General features: G+C 41.0%; 1 protein-coding gene across 1 annotated transcript in view; it reads left to right on the forward strand.

The window, feature by feature from the left end:
• The window catches only part of MPP4 (MAGUK p55 scaffold protein 4), a 39653-nt gene that overhangs the window by 8533 nt on the left and 10368 nt on the right, over positions 1–20752 (forward strand). The window contains exons 5-15 of the mRNA XM_022568278.2: positions 948–1079; positions 1740–1821; positions 2990–3075; positions 4666–4737; positions 5174–5370; positions 8132–8196; positions 10776–10793; positions 13768–13806; positions 16082–16102; positions 19104–19118; positions 20252–20293. Coding sequence (XP_022423986.1) covers positions 948–1079; positions 1740–1821; positions 2990–3075; positions 4666–4737; positions 5174–5370; positions 8132–8196; positions 10776–10793; positions 13768–13806; positions 16082–16102; positions 19104–19118; positions 20252–20293 — 769 coding nt within the window. The remainder of the gene's footprint in view (positions 1–947; positions 1080–1739; positions 1822–2989; positions 3076–4665; positions 4738–5173; positions 5371–8131; positions 8197–10775; positions 10794–13767; positions 13807–16081; positions 16103–19103; positions 19119–20251; positions 20294–20752) is intronic.

The raw sequence follows: 20752 nt of genomic DNA on the forward strand, positions 1-20752 counted from the left end.
GAATACATTTTATCAAAAATGAAAGAATATATTATGTGTTGCTTACCCTCTCTCTGCCTTGTTTCCTTATCTGTAAAGTGGGGGAAATAAATATACTTGCCTCACAAGGATGTGGAGAAAAGGGAACACTTGTATCAATAAGCTGATGCAGCCACTGTGGAAAACAGTGTGGAGGTTTCTCAAAAAACTAAAAATAGAACTACCATATGACTCAGTAATTCCATTCCTGGGTATATGTCAAAAAACACCAAAAACACGAATCTGAAAAGATACACGCACCCCAATGTTCATAGCAGCATTATTTACAATTGCCAAGGTATGAAAGCGACCTAAGTGTCCATGAACAGATGAATGGACAAAGAAGATGTGGTATTTATATACAATGGAATACTACTCAGCCATAAAAAAGAATGAAATGTTGCCATTTACAGCAACATGGATGGATTTGGAGGGCATTATGCTTAGTGAAATAAGTCAAACAGAGGAAGACAAATACTGTATGATGTCACATGTGGAATCTAAAAAATACAACAATCTAGTGAATATAACAAAAAAGGAGCAAACTCACAGATATAGAGAACAAATTAGTAGTTACCAGTGGAGCGGGGCAGGCAATATGGGAGTGGAGGAGTGGTAGGTATAAACAATTGGGTGAAAGATAGGCTACAAGGGTGTATTGTACAACATGGGGAATAGCCACTATTTTGTAATAACAGTAAATGGAAAGTAACCTTTACAAATTGTATAAATTTAAAAAATTAAAAAAATATATATACCTGCCTCAGGGTTATTGTGAAGATTGAGTTAATCCACATAAAACACTTAGAACTATGCCTGGCACGTACGTGTTGGTTGTTGTTGTATCTCACATAGTATTGAGTCAGCATCCTCTAGGTGGGTGTGTCCTATGTGTGACGTTTGTTCCCCTTTTCCTTCTCTGTTCCCAGGCCTTGCTCAGCGCCCATGACACCGTGGCTCAGAAAGACTTTGAACCTCTTCTCCCTCCACTGCCAGACAACATCCCTGAGAGCGAGGAAGCAATGAGGATTGTTTGCATGGTGAAAAACCAGCAGCCTCTGGTAAGGAAATCATTTTACCTTTTCATTTAGGATTACACCAGGGTTAATTATGAGCTAAGTTATGTCTAGTAATTACTTGGGCAATATTCTTGTCTGTAGTCACAGATGTAGTGTGAGGCAATCAGACAATGTGAGGGAATCCATGATAATAATGGCGAAACTGTATCTTAGTGAATTTTGCCTGTGATTTCAAACACATTACAGGTTGTAATGTTTTCACCAGGGAAGGTTTCTGCTTAGTGTTTTTGTTTTCTAAGAGCTGTGAGACATAAGAAATTCTTTTATTTTATTATTTGGCTCTGTGACATGTACATATATTTTACTCTGTTCTAATGTATTTGCCTATGTTTTTTTCCTCTATTAAAGGGAAGCTAAGTAAGGCATTAATTTGATTTTCTAAGCATAATCCCTTTGATTAGGTTGTAATTGTGAGAGTTTTCTTTACCTTTGGAAGGATCTCAATATTCTTTGATGTCTATGTGGTAGGATGTAGACTTTGCTAGACCAAGGTTGAATGGCCTTTCCTTTTTCATGGCACAGTACGTATGGCCCTGGTTGGTATGAATACCCTTGTCCGAAAGACCAGAGCGACACTGAGGGAAGCCCCCACGAAAGTGGTCACGTTAGGTAAAAAGGGGTTCTACCGTACTCTCTCCCCAGGGAGCTACCATCAAGCGCCATGAGATGACAGGGGACATCCTGGTGGCCAGAGTCATCCATGGTGGGCTGGCAGAAAGGAGTGGTAAGCTGGAGCAGCAGGGTGCAAGCGTGACCAGGAAAACAGGGAATGATTGTTTAACCTTCCCAGGGAAGCCCCTCTTTCCTAACTGAGGTTGAGCTTTAATAAGTTCTATTGCTTGGTTACTAAGAAGGAAGAAAGGAATATTCCAGAGAAGTCCCATTGCCCTTCCTCACTGAGTCCCTCCATTCTAGGCACTAAATTAATGTTCCCTTACTTTACATTCCCATGTAAACCTAACAAGGTAAGTATTATCAGGCTATCATATAGATGAGGAAACTGAGGCTCAAAGAGATTAACCACCTAACTTGCTCAGGGTTTCACAGGGTGAGTCAGGATTCAAGTCCAGGTCTGCCCCACTCTATATTCCCAACTTTCACGCTTCACTTGGTCCTTCTGTGTTCAAAAAGGCATCTCTCTTCCCCGTCTTCAAACACCTGTCGCTTGCCTTTTCTACCAGAGAACCAAATTTCCTTCTTTTCATTACTGTGCTTCTGTTCTGTACCTGCTATGTGTGTCCTCACTGTATATGACCCTGGAAACCTGGTGCAGGGTTCATACCCCAACGTTCTTAGAGAAATTACCCAGGGACATCCTAGTTGCTAAGTCCACTGGCACTTCTGTCAGCCTCAGTTTTATTTTTACTTCTCCAATACATTTGATGTTGTTGACAATACCTTGCTTAAAATTTTCGTCATCCTTGGTTTCTGTTCTGTGATGTCATCCTGCTTCTTATCTGCACTGTCTTACCTCATATTTCTCAAGCCTCAATCTTAACCCTCAAGTTTCTCCACATTTTCTCTTTTGAAGAATACCCCCCATTTCCTTTTCATCTGACATTTTCTCATGACCCCAACAGCTTTATTTTTCGTGTTATCTTCTTACCAGAGTTCCAGTTCCATTTTACAACATCAGATTAGTAAAAATATCACCACCAGTTAATACCCAGTGTTGGTGGAAAGGTAGAAAAATGCAATTCTCATGCACTTTGGTGGTGGTGTAAATTGGAATAGCCAGTTTGCTTTATTATTATTATTATTATTTCACCATGAAATTTAAGATGTCAGAGCCTGTTTGGGTTAGCGAGTTTGTTAAGGAGCTTTGGGATGGCTACCGCCATTTGTGAGAGGTTTTTTGTACCCCTCTTTGTTTCGTGTTCCTGTTTGCCTAGGGCTGTTATATGCTGGAGACAAACTGGTGGAAGTGAATGGAGTTTCAGTTGAAGGACTGGACCCTGAGCAAGTGATCCATATTCTGGTAACAGTCTCCTCCTTGACTTCTCCATGGCTCAGTGCCACGTTACGTCCAGCCCATGGCGTGTGCGCTGTAATTGGAGGGGGATTCGGGCCCCGCTAGGCAGCTTCTTCTCTCTAGGCCCCAGAACTTGTCTGTTTCTACGCAGCTCGTTCGCCTTCCCCCATCCGCCTCCTCAGGGGATCTGGCCCCTTCTGGATACCTCCCTTCACAAGCTGCTCTTTCAGCCTCAGGAAGACTGCCAGACCGCCCAGCCCAGGTCCCTCGTTACCTGGGTTGCTCCATTGGAAACTGAGCCCGGGGTGGGCAGAGTGAGTCTGTGGAGGAGTGTCTGAACCTGAGCAAACCATCCCTTGGTCCCCTTACATGTTTATGCAGTTTCCTTGAGGCAGCTTTGGGGTAGAAAAGAAGTTGCCAGAGGGCAGCATATGGGGAGGGGGACATCCTTGCTGGCCCTGCCACTGTCCTTGTGGTTGAAATGGCGGTGTGACCTGATTATATGAGCTTTTGGTAACTCTTTTCGGTTCCCATTCCCATCCTTCAAACCATTGCCCGATTCACTGTCTAGCTGTCAGTAGCCATAGCAGCTTTCCCCGCACACCTCCCCCCATGTACACCCCCAGGGTGGGGCCTGAGGTCAATTATTATATAGTACATAGACTAGTGGTTCTCAAACTGGGTTCTTGGGGGAACTCTAGATTTTCATAGATGTGCCTTAGGGACTGAGAGGAGGAGTGGTATTATAAGGAGTATTATATAAGGAGTATTATATAAGGAGTATTATAAGGAGTATTATAAGGAGCATTATATAAGGAGTATTATAAGGAGCATACCAAGCACCGAAATATTTTGCAAACCACTAGGCAAGATTCTGTGTGGTATAAAAGATACTGCACCGGGAGCTTAAAGGACTGTCAGTCACAGACACACATGCCCCCACCTCAGCCCTTTCGGCTCCAGCTGTGGAGTTGCCAGGACAGTGGGGTTGTGAAATTCCCAAGTGAGATCGAGATCTTTCTTGCTAATCTCTAGGATCTCCAATGCCCATCACAGTGTGTGTGACAGGGGGGTTCTTACCTCTCCCATCAAACTAAGAGGCTCTCTGTTTCCTCCACCATTAGTTTGGAGACGTCAGTTCCCCCCAGAAGACTTGGGGGCCCTTTATCTTCTTCCGCATAAGACTAGGCTGCCTGATGCAGAAATCAGTATTCAGGAAATAATTACTGACTGAGATATGAGGAGGGAAAGTCAGACCAAGAGCTCCTCTCCTTCCTTAGTGCCTGTGGGAAGGCCTTGCTGAGTGTTGTGTCCTGGCAGCAGCGAGATGGAGGGTCCCTGTGAGAAGCCAGGCCTCAGTGTGGGTGTTAACAGACCAGTGATCCTGGAAGTCCCACAGCAGGACAGAAGTGAAGCTAAATTTCTTCCTAATGTCCATTTCTGGGTGGTGATATTTAGCTGTTGAGCCCTTGTAAAAGCCCCTGTGGGAGATGTCACCATTTGACCTGCACACATTGAATTGTAACTTCTGTCTGCCAAACCCCAGTAACCCAGTGAACTCTGCGACTTGTCATTCTTTCCTCTGACATTTTCTAGGCCATGTCTCGTGGCACAATCATATTCAAGGTGGTTCCAGTTTCTGACCCTCCTGTTAATAGCCAAAAGATGGTAAGAATTTACTGAGCCTTCATACCCACACACAGGAAATCCTCCAATAACAACCATGATGTACTTTGTATCTTATTACTATCCTCTATAATGTATTGAAGATTTGTTCAATACTGTATTGCATATTTTTCGATGCTGATGACATGAGAGGCAAATCAGTAAATGAATACAATAACAGGAGATGGGGTACCAAGAAGTTAAGAAGTAACATCAAGAATGGTGAGCATTTGAGCAAAAACTTCTCAGAGCTGAAAGATTCTATTCCCAAACTCACTTTTTTTTTTTCGTGGCTCTTAGACTCAGTTCAAGAAGGAAGTTCTTTTTGGTGAGGTTGGAGAGGAAAGATAGCACCAGTAGGTGGAAGAGTGGGAGAGATGGTTTTAAGTCTTAACAACCCGGAGGTAAGGATTCTTCTGAGGTGTGCACCTACTGCCAGGTATATGTTCGTGCCATGACTGAGTACTGGCCCCAGGAGGACCCTGCCATACCCTGCATGGATGCCGGCTTGCCTTTCCAGAAGGGGGACATCCTCCAGATTGTGGACCAGAATGATGCCCTCTGGTGGCAAGCCCGGAAAATCTCAGACCTTGGTACCTGTGCTGGCCTAATTCCTTCCACGCACCTTCTGAAGAGGTAAGAAAAGTCATCACTCCTGGACTCAAGACCGAGCCATCAGGGAACAAAACGTTTTCTCAGGCTTCTGTTATTGCAGTTAAGATGAGAGAAAGAGAGACAAGCAGATAGATGAACACACTGGTCTATAAATCCAAATGTCAACTTGTCAATATGCTCTAAACATCTTAAACACCAAAGGGACCAGAATAATCGTATCAATTAGAAAAGAGAGAAGAGTATTTGGGAAGCTAAATTAAACTTTTAAAGGTAGTTCTGACTCCCTCTATAATCTTTCAAGGCTGAGTTGAAAGCTCAGTTACTGAATCTCAACTTTCCACCATCACCTTGGTGCTACTGAGGGCCAAGGAAGGGATTAAGGATAGAAAGAAAATAGAATGAGAGGTCCAAGACTCAGCCAATGTTAAGAGATCATGAAGAAGAAAAGGAACTAGCAAAGGAGACTGAGAAGGAATGGCCGATGAGGCAGACCAAAATCAGGATGGTAGAGTGTCCTGATCAACTATGTCAACCACTGCCTAGGGGACTGAGAATTGACCACTGGATTTAGCAACAGAAGTCATTGGTGATCTTGATAAAAGCAATTTCAGTGGATGAGGTGGGACCAAAATCTTAGTAAAAGGGGATTTGAAGACATTGACAACAATGAGCATGGAAAATTCTTTGAGACATTCTGTATAAAGCAGAGCAGAACAATGGACAAATAGCTAGAGGGGAAAGTGGAGTGGTATGAGAGAACTTTTTTAGATAGGGTAAATGGTAATGGGAAAAATCCAATGAGAGGGAAAATTTTATGATACAGGAGAAAGAAGGGAACATTGCAGCTCTTGTTGTCCTTGGGGAAGCAGGAGGAGATGTGATGGAGCCTATAAATAGAGGGGTTGGCCTTATACAGGATCATGAACAGTTCACCCACAGTAATAGTAGCAGTAGGGAATCCAGAGTGTGTGGGCACAGCTGAGGGTGAGGGATATGGTGGGAGTTTATGGAAGGTCTCTTCCATCTGCTCTTATTTTCTCAGTGGAATAAGCAATGTCATAAGCTGAGAGTAAGGGTGGGTAGGAGATATTGGGAAGGAAAGAGAAGAAAGCTTGAAAAGTTTCTATGAGAACTGGAGAGCAAATTGGTTAGATAAATACAGTAGCATCAGCATTAAGGGCCCACTTAAGGTTAAAGGTCATAAATTTATAGTGATTCTGGTCAGCTTCCTGGGGGGCAGGGCCAGATTAGACAGGGAGTCAGATTTAACAGTAAATCAAGAGAGGGACAAGGGAGTGATTTTAATGAAAGACCATGACATTTAAGCTTGTTAAGAAGGGAGGTGACATGGTAGGGTCAGTGGAAAGGAAGTCAGATCAATGGATTATAAATCCCTATGGGGTTGATAGATTATTGGGGTTGGGAAGATAGGAAGTGCTGGTAGAAGAAAGGGATGCTGTAAATAGAAATTATATAGAGATTGTAGTTTTGGGTACTGAAAGGCCTAGGGTATGACAGTGGGATGCAGTGGCTGAGGTCATTGGAAGAGAGGAGATCAAGGAATCAAGAGGCCAGGGTGTTGGAAGGGACATCTTTTATTAGACAATAAAATCGTCATGCATTATGACAGAGCAGTGTTAAAAGCATGGGAGTTAGCAGGAATAATCTGAGAATGGCTTCCAGAAGAGTCGGGGAAATGGCTTTCAAAGCGAGGGCATCTAGGGAAGAGGGATATAGTCTGGAGATGGCCAGGAGAAGCAGAACACAGACCCCACCTCCAGGCCCCATGGAGTGAGGGCCTCATGCAGTGGTGTGCTGGAGCCAGCTCACAGAGCCTGTGTGCACCCTTCTTACACCCACGGTCGGTGACGTCAGGGTGGCAGCTTGAAACCAGCCCCAATGGGAATATTGACACTAGAAAAACCTGCAAAGCTGCACATGAGGACTCATCTCCCCGGGCTGGTTTACCCACACACCACTGGGAGTGGGAGAGGAAGGAGCCACCTCTCAAAAGGGGCAGGGGAGCAGTGAGCTCAGGGGGACCTGGGTTTAGTTAGAACAAGAAGGTGAAGGGCTCACTCAAAGTGCAGGAGGAGGTTTTAGAGATTTCGCTGGAGATTTACTGCCAGTTCCAGAGGGTGTGTGAAAGGGCTTCAGGGAGTGGCAGGTGGTGGATGGAGCCTTACAGGGATTAAAGTGCAGAGGATAAGGGATGACCTGAGGACACACACAGGGATAAAGCCCTAATGAGATTAGTCCTCATGGTCTCAGAGCAGAGAGTGGCAAGGAGATTCCAGTGGGGGTCTTGCAAGGAGCACACAGAAATGGCAGGTTTACTAGGTTAGCGCACAAATAAAGGACAACGGAAGGAACTGAAGTTCATGTGGCTCTAAAGGGACTGTAGAGAGCTTCACAGCCTGGGAGGGAAACCAGAACATGCGGTGAAAATTCTGAGACCAGCTGGAGCGGGCTAACATGCCAGAGAGGCAGGTGCCATGGCTCATGCAGTGAAGCTCCGTGGCATGTGCACTCGTGGTCTCAGGCCAGATTTTCACCCTAAGTCAGTGTGACTCTGAAAAGATGCTGTGAGGCAGGAAAGAATGGTAAGAAAGGCCATGCATTTGGAGAATGTATTTGACAGTGTGTTTGGAGGTGAAATCTCCTTGTTCACTTGGTTGGAAGCAACAGAATTCTAGGAAACATTCTATCCTGGATCTATTTCACCTGGGTTAACCTGGATTAATTTTTTTTTCCTTCTCACAGTGTATTTCTTTTTGCACAGGAAGCAACGGGAGTTCTGGTGGTCTCAGCCATATCAGCCTCACAACAACCTCAAATCCACCATATGTGAGTGTGCTGACACCTCAAACCCAGCCTGTGCATCACGAGAAAGACAGCTCCCTCTCTCCCAGGGCTGGCTTCCCGCCCAACAGAGGATCTTTAAATGTCCCCATACCCCAGATAGCCTCCTGGCAGCCATCTGAAATCCTACCATAGACATTCATTCCTTTGGATTTAGAAGAGTTTTCAGTTTGTGAAAATGCAAATGTTCTTGTGATCGCTCCCTGGCTTGAAGTCCCCTGAGGTGCCTACAGCTAGTCCATACATTATACACCTACCGGCAAGCAAGGCTGCAGAGCGGCACAGTTTGTGTGCCTTTGATGAGTAAACATGGGACTGAATTATTATTTAATGAGTGTAGTTTGTTCACTTCACAGTATTTTAGATGGCGGTGGTCAGCAAAGGGATTCATGGTGGCGAATGCTTGTGAACGACTTACTCCCTTAATGAAGGGTGTCAGTAGCTCATAGAGCCCAGCTAGAACCTGCTGATCAAGAACCGTCTGAAATGCTCTCTGGCAGGAGTTACAGAAGGGGAAGAGGTGCCTGGAGGAGGGAGAGGGAGAGGGGCACGGACAGGAGACTGGGAGGGCACTAAAGTAAATATAGATTTGCCCATGGAGAGTCATCATCCACTTTACTTCTCAATTCTCTAAGCCAAAAATTATTATTTTTTCCCTTGAAAAGATATGATGACAACTATAGAGACATTTTTGAAAGAAAACACTTAAAATTCCTTTACACTGACCATATTTTCATACTGTCTTCCAGTTATAGAACCATATTTTACATGGTTACAGTAACAGTTGCAATACTACTTTTTAAAAATTAATTAATTAATTAATTAATTTTTGGCTGTGTTGGGTCTTCGTTTCTGGGCAAGGGCTTTCTCTAGTTGCGGCAAGTGGGGGCCACTCTTCATCGCGGTGCGCGGGCCTCTCATTATCACGGCCTCTTTTGCTGCGGAGCACAGGCTCCAGACGCGCAGGCTCAGTAGTTGTGGCTCACGGTCCCAGTTGTTCCGTGGCATGTGGGATCTTCCCAGACCAGGGCTCGAACCCGTGTCCCCTGCATTGGCAGGCAGATTCTCAACCACTGCGCCACCAGGGAAGCCCTGCAATACTACTTTTTATCTTTTTTCTTTAACTTGACATTTTATCAGAAACATTTGTCATGATATAATCTTCATAGTGATATTTTAGTTATTTCCCCTGTGCTTTGAAAAGTTTGTTTACCAAACCAGACTGAAGTACTTCTTTAACCCATTTTCCTCTTCCATGTATCAAAGGCATGTGAAAGTGCTAACTAAGCTTCTAACCAATATCTGATAACTAGTAGGGCCACGGGTTGACATCTAACTTGCTTGCATAGCCTATGTGCCATTTCTATTAGAATTTTGCAAAGTCCATCCTGAAAAGAGTTTGCAGCCACATATTATTATCCTTACAAATCTCTGAGTCCAGGAACCCCAAGTATGGAGCCGCTGAGTTAAAGGGTCACCTCTCACAGGGATGTTTCTTTCTTTCTTTTTTTTTAAAATTTATTTATTTTATTTATTTATTTTTGGCTGCGTTGGGTCTTTGTTGCTGTATGCAGACTTTCTCTAGTTGTGACGAGCGGGGGCTACTCTTCGTTGCAGTGCGGGGGCTTCTCATTGCGGTGGCTTCTCTTGTTGTGGAGCACAGGTTCTAGGGCTCACGAGCTTCAGTAGTCGTGCCACACGGGCTCAGTAGTTGTGGCTCACGGGCTCTAGAGCTCAGGCTCAGTAGTTGTGGCGCACGGGCTTAGTTGCTCCGCGGCATGTGGGATCTTCCTGAACCAGGGCTCGAACCCATGTTCCCTGCATTGGCAGGCGGATTCTTAACCACTGTGCCACCAGGGAAGCCCCAGGGATGTTCCTGATGGAGCATATCATTTTCTAAACTATCAGGTCATTTCTTTTTAACTGTTGTAGATGATATTGCAAATAAATATTATTTTGTATCTTTCTGTTCTGCCTGAATGTTACCATGGGAAAAAAAATCTCAGGAAAGGGTTACTACTCAGGATGCATAGGCAACTTTATTACTCAAGAGTTATTGAAAAATTCCAGGCGTATGTTAGTTTACAGATGTTATTAAAAAGTTATTTACTGAATATGCACTTGTAATTGTCATCCCTCTTTCTTTCCCTCCCTCCTCTCTCTCTCTCTCCTTCCTCTCTCTCCTCCTTCCTTCTTTTCTTCCTCCCTTTCTCTCTCTCTTTCCTTCTTTCCATTCAAGACTTGAGTTCCTAAAATATAATGAATAAATAATAAGCGCATTAATTCAGAAATGAATAGAATGCAACTCTTACAGAGCTTATCGGGATAGAAGGGAATAGGATTTGCCAGAAGCAAATAGATCCCATTTCCAACAAGGCTCATAAATTTATTGGTTTCTATAGGATATTCACTTATCATTTTGTTACTAAATCTCCATTGAATTTTTAGAGAATAATTTTGGCACTTTGCTTTTCTTACTGTAGGTAAATTAATCTGATAATCTATAGCATAAACTATTGTGCCCGCTCTTTTTTCCCCTGCTTCAATCATTTTTCTGTACCCAGCGATTTCTATGGAAGAAGGTAAGAAATAGTATTTGTGGGGGGAAAAAACTCATCTCCAAAGCCTCCTAGAAATTTCCTATAGTTTTCTTAATTCACTTCAATTTCAATTCACTATTTATTAAGCTCTTCCTGTGTACCTCATAGTGTGCTAATCACTAATACCCTAATTTATAAAAAGATGTCAGTCAAAAGAACACACACTGTGTAATTGTTCTTAACACTGAGAGGAATAAAAGAAAAGAGAACCAACATTTACAGGCAGCCCCAGAATCTAACACAGCACATGGTAAGAATTCAATGAAAGTTGTGAAACTGATCCTCTGTTTTGTTTCAACTGCTTTGTACACAATGTCTAAAAATAACCCTGTAATGAAATTGTTATTGTTCCCATTGTATGGATGAAAAGATTGATAAGGTAAGAACATTGTCAGAAGTTGCAAACAGCATGGTCTGGATTAAAGTTGCTCTCTGTCTGAAGGGCACTACATCAGGGGCAAATGGGGCCTCCAGTTATTACCTCTCCCCTTCTCCATGCTCAGACACCAAGATGACTCATTATGATGCCAAACACACACACACAAGCAAGAAAGCAAGACTCTGTCTACTTGTGGAGAGGGGAAAAGAAGAGAGAAGTTCAGTCCCCTTTGCCACCATCCACATTTCATCCCTGAAATTGGAAAGGGGAGGGGGAGGAACATGGACAGGCCCTTGGGTCGCTGTGGTCTTGCTGGGTGACAAGCCCACTGTCTGTCAGCTCAGGCTGCCATAGCAAGATCACACAGACTGGGTGACTTTAACCACAGACATTTATTTCTCACAGTTCTGGGGACTCTAAGGCCAAGATCAATGTTCTGACAGGGTTGGTTTCTGAGGAGACTTTTCTTCCTGGCTCGCAGATGGCTGCCTTCTCTCTGTGTGCTCACATGGCCTTTCCTCCATGAATGCGGGGTGGGAGAAGTGTGTGGGGAGAAAGGGAGAAGAGAGAGAAAGAGAGAGAGATAGAGATTAGTGTGGTTTCTTTTCCTCTTCTTATAAGGCCACCAGTCCTTTTGGATTAGGGCCCCAACTTTATGACCTCATTTAATCTTAATTATCTCCTTAAAGACCCCATCTCCAAATACAGTCATCTGGAGGCTAGGATTTCAACATATGTATGCATTTGTGGAGGGTACAAATCAGTCCATAACACTCACCCTAGCCCATAGTGTGGAATTGTTCATTTTTTATAAAAGATTTATTTATTATTTATTTATTTTAGGCTGCGTTGGGTCTTGGTTGTGGCATGTGGGATCTTTGTTGAAGCATGCGGGATCTTTCGCTGCAGCGCGCGGAATTCTCTCTAGCTATGGCGCGCAGGCTCCAGAGCACGTGGGCTCTGTAGTTTGCGACACATGGGTTCTCTAGTTGAGTTGCCCAAACTCAGTAGATGTGGCATGCAGGCTTTGTTGCCCTGCAGCATGTGGGATCTTAGGTCCCCCACCAAGGATTGAACCCGCATCCCCTGCATTGTAAGGCAGATTCTTTACCACTGGACCACCAGGGAAGTCCCTGGAATTGTTAATTTTGAGAGCGCAAAATCCGTGGCTCTTTTAGACCCCAGAGTTACATATTAGAAAAACCGGGACTACTTGTGCTGTTATTAGAGAGTCTCTCCTGGCCTCTGTAAAACAGGAATGACAATTTTAGTTTTTGTTTGCCTTTAAATCAAAACCCTCTAGTTATGTGCTAGGAACTAATGAATTCACCGTTATAAATTACTGATCTGGAAAATAATCTCTAAATGAATATAAGGAATTGAACGACAGTGTTAAAAATCTCAGCTATGGTACTTGTTCATCTGTGCTCCTATCTCTATAAAACAGTATTATTTCATAAAATTGTTCATATTGCATATTTTACTTAAAAACAATCAATGATATGATCTTTAAGGAAGTGATGATAAATTTATTATATTACTTTATAATATTATAGCTTATTATACAAACTATAATTTGCACTTTTACAACATATAAGACATTTATTAAAATAGTATTTATTGATCACCTGGGAATTGTGGGTATTGTGCTAGGCTCAAGATATATAGTGCCGAAAGAAAAAAAAATTTTTTAAGAACATATGTTCAAATCAACTATTCTGATATTAAAAGGGAAGTTCAGTTTAATAGATAATTAGTCATGTGCCTACTATGTGGAAGACACTAAGCTCTATAAAATACATAAAAATTAGTTAAGATGATTTCCACTTTTCAAGGAGCTGTCTAGGAGGGCTAATAAGGCAAACACCCAAATGATTATATTACGAGGCAGAGTAGATGTGCAATAGCAGAGAATTCAAGGTAGTAGGAAGAAAATGCTGTGCAGTTCATGGCAAGGATATTCATTTTGATCAGTGTTGAGATGGACCTTGAAGTATTACAGGCTAAGGGAACAGCCTAAGCAAAGGCACAGAGGAAGAATCAATGGAGTCTGCTCTAACAGGAGTGTAAGATACAAGAAAGAGACAGCAGTTTTCAAAGCTGGGTTTGGGTCACACTGTAAAGAGCTTTGAGTATTAGGATGAACAGTTTTAAAAGTTATATTCTTTTATTCTCATACATACATCCCAGCTAAAGGTAAAAATAATTGACATTATTGAGCACTTACCATGTGCCTGAGCTTTTCCTGCATATCTCAATCCTATCCTATGTGGTAGGTATAATTACTTCCCCCATTTATACACAGAAGATGAGGCTTAGAGGTAAACTAATTTGTCCAGTATTCAAAAGCCTGTGCTTTTAGAATTTTAACCATTCGATGTCCTGTGGCCTCCCATAGCCTACATTTTCATTTAGTACAGTAGAGCCCTTTTTATCTCTCTGAGTGAGCGATAGTTGTAAGAATAACATGATTACAGGGTGGTCCGAGTTTCATTGCCATAAGCCTATACATAGGGAATTTCATTTGTGATACTAACATTTTAACTTCAAGTTTTCCCTTTCTATGCTCTTTTATAGAAGATGACATGAAGATTGACGAGAAATGTGTGGAAGCAGGTAGCATTTCCTCTTGATACATTTACCACCAGGAGAAATATGAAGCAGCTCAGCTATAGATTTCCTGAAGCAGTCAGTCAAAGGGGCCACAGGCCTATTTTCTGGAAGAAATGTGTAAAATAAATCCCCCACCGCAGCCTTTTTCTGTGGTTCTGACACATGGAAGGGAAGCACAGCTGCAGGAATGTCTCCATGCTTCAGACCAACCTTTTAGAAAGTGTTCTAGAAAGCAGTATTCTGGAAATGATCACAGGAACACACAGTAACACTCAGGTGTTACATTGTGAAATACTATAAAATATTGAGGTATCAGATTTTTATTTTTAAATTTTTATTTATTTATTTTATTATTATTATTATTATTTTGCGGTACGCGGGCCTCTCACTGCTGTGGCCTCTCCCGTTGCGGAGCACAGGCTCCGGACGCGCAGGCTCAGCGGTCATGGCTCACGGGCCCCGCCGCTCCGCGTCATGTGGGATCCTCCCGGACCGGGGCACGAACCCGTGTCCCCTGCATTGGCAGGCGGACTCTCAACCACTGCGCCACCAGGGAAGCCCCTATTTATTTATTTTTAAAACATCTTTATTGGAGTATAATTGCTTTACAATGATGTGCTAGTTTCTGCTGTATAACAAAGCGAATCGTCTATACGTACACATACATCCCCATATCTCCTCCCTCTTGCGTCTCCCTCCCACCCTCCCTATGAGATATCAGATTTTAAAAAAGCAAAATATCTATTTTGTTATTGTTTGATACCATTTTCTGGTAGATTCTAGTATAGATCAATAGTCATGTGTTCCAAATTTCTGAGAAATACTTCACATTTCTGTTCTTAGATTTTTTTTTTTGGAAATTGGGAGAAGATTTTTCAAATTTAGTGGCAGAACTAAGATTGGTTCAAGAATCACTAGGATTTTGTTGGAAGACTAGTTGAAGAGTCTTTAGTCTGATAGGTGACTTTGTCTTGGCTTTATGGGTTAATCTAGTTTTTAGACATTGAATAATGATATGAAATGTTTAAATACTGGGTATTTCAAAGATTTACATGTATTTCCCAGAACAACTACAGAATAACGCTGACATTATATTTATTTTACCAAGTACACATCCTGGGTTTTTTGTTTTTAACTTGCAGTACTATTCATTTCCCTTCTGTAATTTTAATTAAAATTTTTTATTAGGTAACACATTCACATATTTAAAATTCAAAAACTACAAAAGTATATTCAGTAAAATTCCCTCTCTCTTCCTGTTCCCCTACTCAGTTTTCTTTCTTGAGGCAGTAAATGCTCTCAGTTTCTTGGGCATCCCTCCAGACATATTCTGTGCAACGATGTATATTTTTTTCTCCTCTCCCACACCCTCATTCTCACTTCTTTTTAAAACACAAGTGCATGTACTCTTTGATGGTATGCTATATACACTGTTCCGTTCCTGGCTTTTTTACTTAATAATACATATCCTGGAGATGATTCCATCATAGTACATAAAGAGCCTCCTCATATATTTTAAACGGTTTATTGGTTAAATAAGTTAGTGTGCATTTATATAATCACTTATTGGTAGACATTTGAATTATGTCCAATCTTTTCTATTATAAACAATGCTAAATATATCGTTTCACAAATGTGTGTATACCTTAGATGCAGCATTGCCTGATGTAAGGATGTGTGTGTTGGTAACATTGCTATATATTTCTAATTGCTCTCCATATAAATTCTAGTTTTTTTATGCTTAATATCTCTCTAAAACACTAACGAGAATCGTTTTAACTGATGAGGGACTTGGTTTATCTCAGGTATTTCTCAGTCACCTGAACAACCCTAACCCAACCAGGCCATTCATATGCTCCCTCTTCTAGCCACACTCCCCTTGCTTATGGACCCCCCAAAGCTTCAAGCAAACCTCTAGCAGCAAAGCTGTATAGAATCCAACCATCTATTGGTGTTTACCATGACATTCCACCTTTTCCTTCCCTCTGAGCTTCTTTTTATTTTATTTATTCTTTTCTATATTATGATTTTATTTATTTATTTTAAGCTCCTGCTGTACCCCTTCTTGTCATCACAGCCCCACTGCTTATATATACTCATTTAAGGCTTTATATGCCACAGACACACCACTGAGTTGGCCTTGATTTAGGAAAAACATTTTAAAAGTGGTGTGTGTGCAGAATCGTAGGGTCAGGGAATTAGACTGTTGAACTATAGACTCAGTATGGATAGTAATGTAACTATACTTTTGGTTTTTTGCCTCCGTGGAAAACCATAGATGAAGAAACATTTGAATCTGGTAAATAAAACGTGAATATTTTATACTGATTTTTAAATGTATATTCCAAATGTTGGTATAACTTTAAAAACACTTTTAATGATACAATAATTGCTTAAAGACATCAACAGTATAGCCATGAGATATTGTAAACTTCACCATACGCAGTGCTTGTCATTAGGGACATTTTGGAAATCTATGGGGGCATTTTTGGGTTGTCACATTGATTGGGGACACTACTGGCCTTTAGCTGGTGGGAGTCAGGGATGCTAGATGACCTGCTGTGTGTGAGATCATCCTGCATGATCTCCTGAATGTCCTGCTGGACAAAACTCATTAGGAATCTGAGTAAGTAGTTCTTTAGTACACAACAGTGATGTAAGTTTTCACAAGATGTAACATGAAAAGCTCATTGGTTTAGAAGACAGTCATTATGGAGAGAGACATTTAAACAGAATAAAGACATTGCCTTGAAATTACTGAATAATTTATTCCACACATTCTAATCCATACTGATATTAAATCAACTGGAAAGTGAGGTATCTATACCAAACCAATTATTTTCTTTTTCTTTAATATGTTATTGCCATTATTGATGACACATGGTATCATCAAGTGTCTGTTCCTCAACGTAATGTTGACGTTATTAGTAACAAAGTAAGCCCCATGGAGTATTTTGAAAAACTGGCAACCTTTTGGAGCATGTTAACATTACTAACTTGCTTCCAAGTGTATGATGTTTCCTCATTTTCTCCATTTCATCAGTGCTTTGGCATATTATACCTACCTCAGTTAAGGCAATTTCCCTCTTTCCCATATATACCCATAAATCTGGTCTGTTATCAGAACACTCTTTGTTCTAGTCTCCACTTGTTACTTTGCTCTTCTATTTTTCTATACTTCATATAAGGACTATTTTCTGATCTCACTTCCTTTAAATCCATGCTTCTTCAGTATAAGAAGGTATAAGCATCTAATAGTTTATGTCTTCTAGAGAAGCCATGCCCAAAGATTTATATTTTGAAATATATACTTTTTGAAACACGTACTTTTAAAACATAAATTACTTCCTTTTAATTTTCCTTTACATTACAGTTAGAGCATTACGTTGCTGTTTTAAAATGATGTGTTAGAATGTATCTATGAATTTCATTTTTTAAGCTTAGAGAGATTGTAATAAATATTAGTTATAATGGAAGATAGCATTGGGACCTCCCTAGCAGTCCAGTGGTTAAGACTTCGCCTTCCAGTGCAGGGGGTGTGGGTTCAATTCCTGGTCGGGGAGCTAAGATCCCACATGCCTCACGGCCAAAAAATCAAAAACATGAAACAGAAGCAATATTGTAACAAATTCAATAAAGAGTTTAAAAATGGTCCACATAAAAAAAATCTTTAAAAAAATGTATTGAGACACATGGAGTTGGGAACTACTCACCTAAATTATTTATGTACCATTTATGTTGCTTCTAAATTTCCTATTTTCAATTAGATAGTTGGCTTGTTAGGGGTAAGCTTTTTTTTTTTTCCCCCACACTGCTGCCCAGCTTGTGGGATCTAAGTTTCTTAGTTCCCGGACCAGGGACTGAACCCGAGCCACGGCAGTGAAAGCGTCAAGTCCTAACCACTGGACTGCCAGGGAATTTCCTGTTAGGGGTAATTTAATGATCTACACTTGGTTCAATGTTTGGGATTGGTTTAATTTTTAATTCCTCTGGATTATAGTCATCCTTCTTTGCTCTGTTCAACGCATCATTTTGTTGGGAGACACTCTACATGCCCAAGTTGTGGTTGAGGCCTAGAGGTATTGTGATGTCTGTGAAAGGAGAGGCAATGTTGCAGTGGTCAATGCCATGGACTGGAGCTGGATTCTCCAAGCATGAATCCTGGTCCAACTAGCCAGGGGTCATCTGTCACGTAACCTCTCTGCCCTTCAGGTGCCCATGTCTAAAGTGGGAAAAATAATTTATATAAGTAAAGTGCTTAGAATATAAGTGCATGAGTGTTAGCCAGCATTTTAATGAAGAAGTAATAGGGGCAATCAGCAGCTAGTTCTCTAATAACAGCACTGCAGAGGAAAGTGTGCAGCTGCCCTTAGTTACTGCAAAGCACTCCTTCTGGACTCCTCTTTGTCGAAAGAGTGAGAACTCTCAAGTACATTATTCTGAATCCAGCTCACTTGGGAGCTCAGTTAAGGAACAATTGGCACCCAGCTGGCATTTTTTCTAAATAAATAACGACAGTCATTCATGATGCTTAATTCTGTTACTTAGAGCATTTAATGGGCAGTTAAGTTTCTTCAGTTTTGGTCCCAAGTCTTCTCTGAATGAAGTATCATGTGACCTCTTTGGATCGTTCTGGATGGTATAGTCTAATTAGGAATGCCATTTTAAAAAACAGATAAAAACATACACCCCCCAGCAAAAACCAAACAAACAAAAACAGGGGTGATGGATGTTTCGAGATGTCTAGAAAACAGTACACTCTGTGTTCAGTTGCACCTGTCTTCAAGGGACCAGCTGGAGATGGAAATGTGTGACTGGACCCGGACAGGTAAGGAATGAGGACACTCGGGCCAGAGGCTGTTGCAGAGCTTCCCCAGTGGCCCTTCCACCACTTCCTCACCTTCACAGGGCTGCAGCTAGATGGCCTCTGGGAGAGAAGGGAAGAGGCTCAAATCGGTTGCCTTGAAAATTTCTCTTTCAAGCCCCATTCTTTGCCAACCAAGTAGAGAGGAGTCTGCATGGATAGAAAGCCTTCAAGGAGAGTCTAGATAAGCAACTTGCAGGAAAAGTTACTGTCTGCTGGGCAGCAGAGGCAGGTCCAACGAGTTTCTGAGTTTCCAGTTGTGTGTTGTTCATTTGCCTTGGCAGGTCTTGCCCAGGTTACAACTTTCTCTAAGGGTGACATGAATGCCTCACTTGTGTCATTTGTCTTTATTGTTATTTGTCTTTATTTTGCCAACTTGATCTTCTCAAAGGCTTAACTTTTTCATGTCTGTTTCTTCACTTATCCAAATCTCCAGAGGAACTTTCAGAAGGTGACTACTCATTTTTATGTCCTTGATAAGCCAAATAGAGCTATGTTTGAGATCTTTCAGTGCCTCAACATGAATACTTGACTGGATATATTTTAAGATAAGATATGATATTTTAAGGGTGAAATCAGTGATGAGATATACAATGTCACAGAAAATATTTTTAAATGAACAATGAAAGTAATTAAACTTTATCACTGTATCCCTAAGTAAACATTTCCTTTTAAATTTATTTCCAATTTTCAGTTAGAAAAATATGCTTACTTACCAGAAGATGGAATTGATATTGGTGTGTTTTCTTTATATTTTAAAATGGGTGTTTAAACACAAAGGTTAAGAAAGAAAGGTATATGTCCGTTCATTCTATAAACAAATGCTCTTTCTATATTATTTTGATGATCAGAACAGAGTTGTATAAGTGAAAAAGAATACATGTTAGTAAAAAGTAACTTGAAAATGATATATTTATAATATTTTTTCCCAGAGTTTTGGACAATTTTTCTGAGACCCCAGTGGAAGCAGAGACAGAAGATTAAATAAGCTCTAGATGTTACTGCTGGGCACAGTTTTCCTAACTTTTGTCTCTCAGAGTCCTGGACAGTCAGAAACAATTTGCAGCCATAAAACAAATACTAATTTCATACAGAATGAACCACTTCATAAGGGAAAAGAATAAAAACCCATTTCTAACAAAGAGTTTAATTATAGGACCTACAGAACACCATATCTGTGAGTTAAAGCCAAGACCAGTTTATACGTTTCCTTTTTTGAAAATCTGTTTTCTTTGGGTACGTTTAAAAATGCATACCCAAATTTATGTTTTTACTATGACTCAATATCGTTCTTATAACTTTAAAGAAGACTATGATAGTTTTTTGTTCCAACCATACTAGACAGAATACATTCAGCGTATTGCTAAATTTCTGGATAGTGTCTCTATATAGTTTGGTGCATGTGATAGGATGGAAAGTGCTTAGGACATTTTTTAATAAGGCACTCAAGGATAAAGTCAGCTGTGCTGCCATCTACTGAAATAGTGTCTCTTGAAGATTTGAAGATAATTTCATGCATCCATTCTAAGTAAAGTTCTCGTTCTCCTCTGCCATATTCTGTTCCTGCCATTTGCTGTGTTACAGACAAGGAGGAATTCGTTGGCTATGGCCAGAAGTTCTATATTGGTAGGTAATGATTAATAAAAGGTGGGTCTTTGTCACTTGCTAAGTTATATTCATATGAATATAACTTATTATATGAATTATGAATGAGCCTGACTCTTCTGAAAGCTTCTTTTGCTGATGGATGTTCCCAAACTTGTTCCTTGTTCTGGTTTCTCGCTATCCTTTTTTAAAAAAATAATCAGTATTCTGATGTGTTGATCATTTATTGTAATTCATCTGGTTTATATTGGATATCTCCTAATTATTCATCAAACACAAGTCTTTTGTTTTCTTCCAGTCTGTTCCATAATGTATTCACCTTACTATGCGTCCCCCATCCTGCCCAGGTGCTGTTAATTGATACAATAAGTAAATGTATTGAGGCGAATAAGAGCTAGATTTCCCACTCTTAGAGAAAGGAGTTACCCATATGGAATGGAGGAAGGCTAGAATGAAAACTGTAGTGTCGAATTGGCATTG

The sequence above is a fragment of the Delphinapterus leucas genome, chromosome 8 (assembly GCF_059928025.1).
Source record: "Delphinapterus leucas isolate spDelLeu-1000000601 "Yukka" chromosome 8, BTC_Dleu_Yukka2, whole genome shotgun sequence".
Classification (NCBI taxonomy): domain Eukaryota; kingdom Metazoa; phylum Chordata; class Mammalia; order Artiodactyla; family Monodontidae; genus Delphinapterus; species Delphinapterus leucas.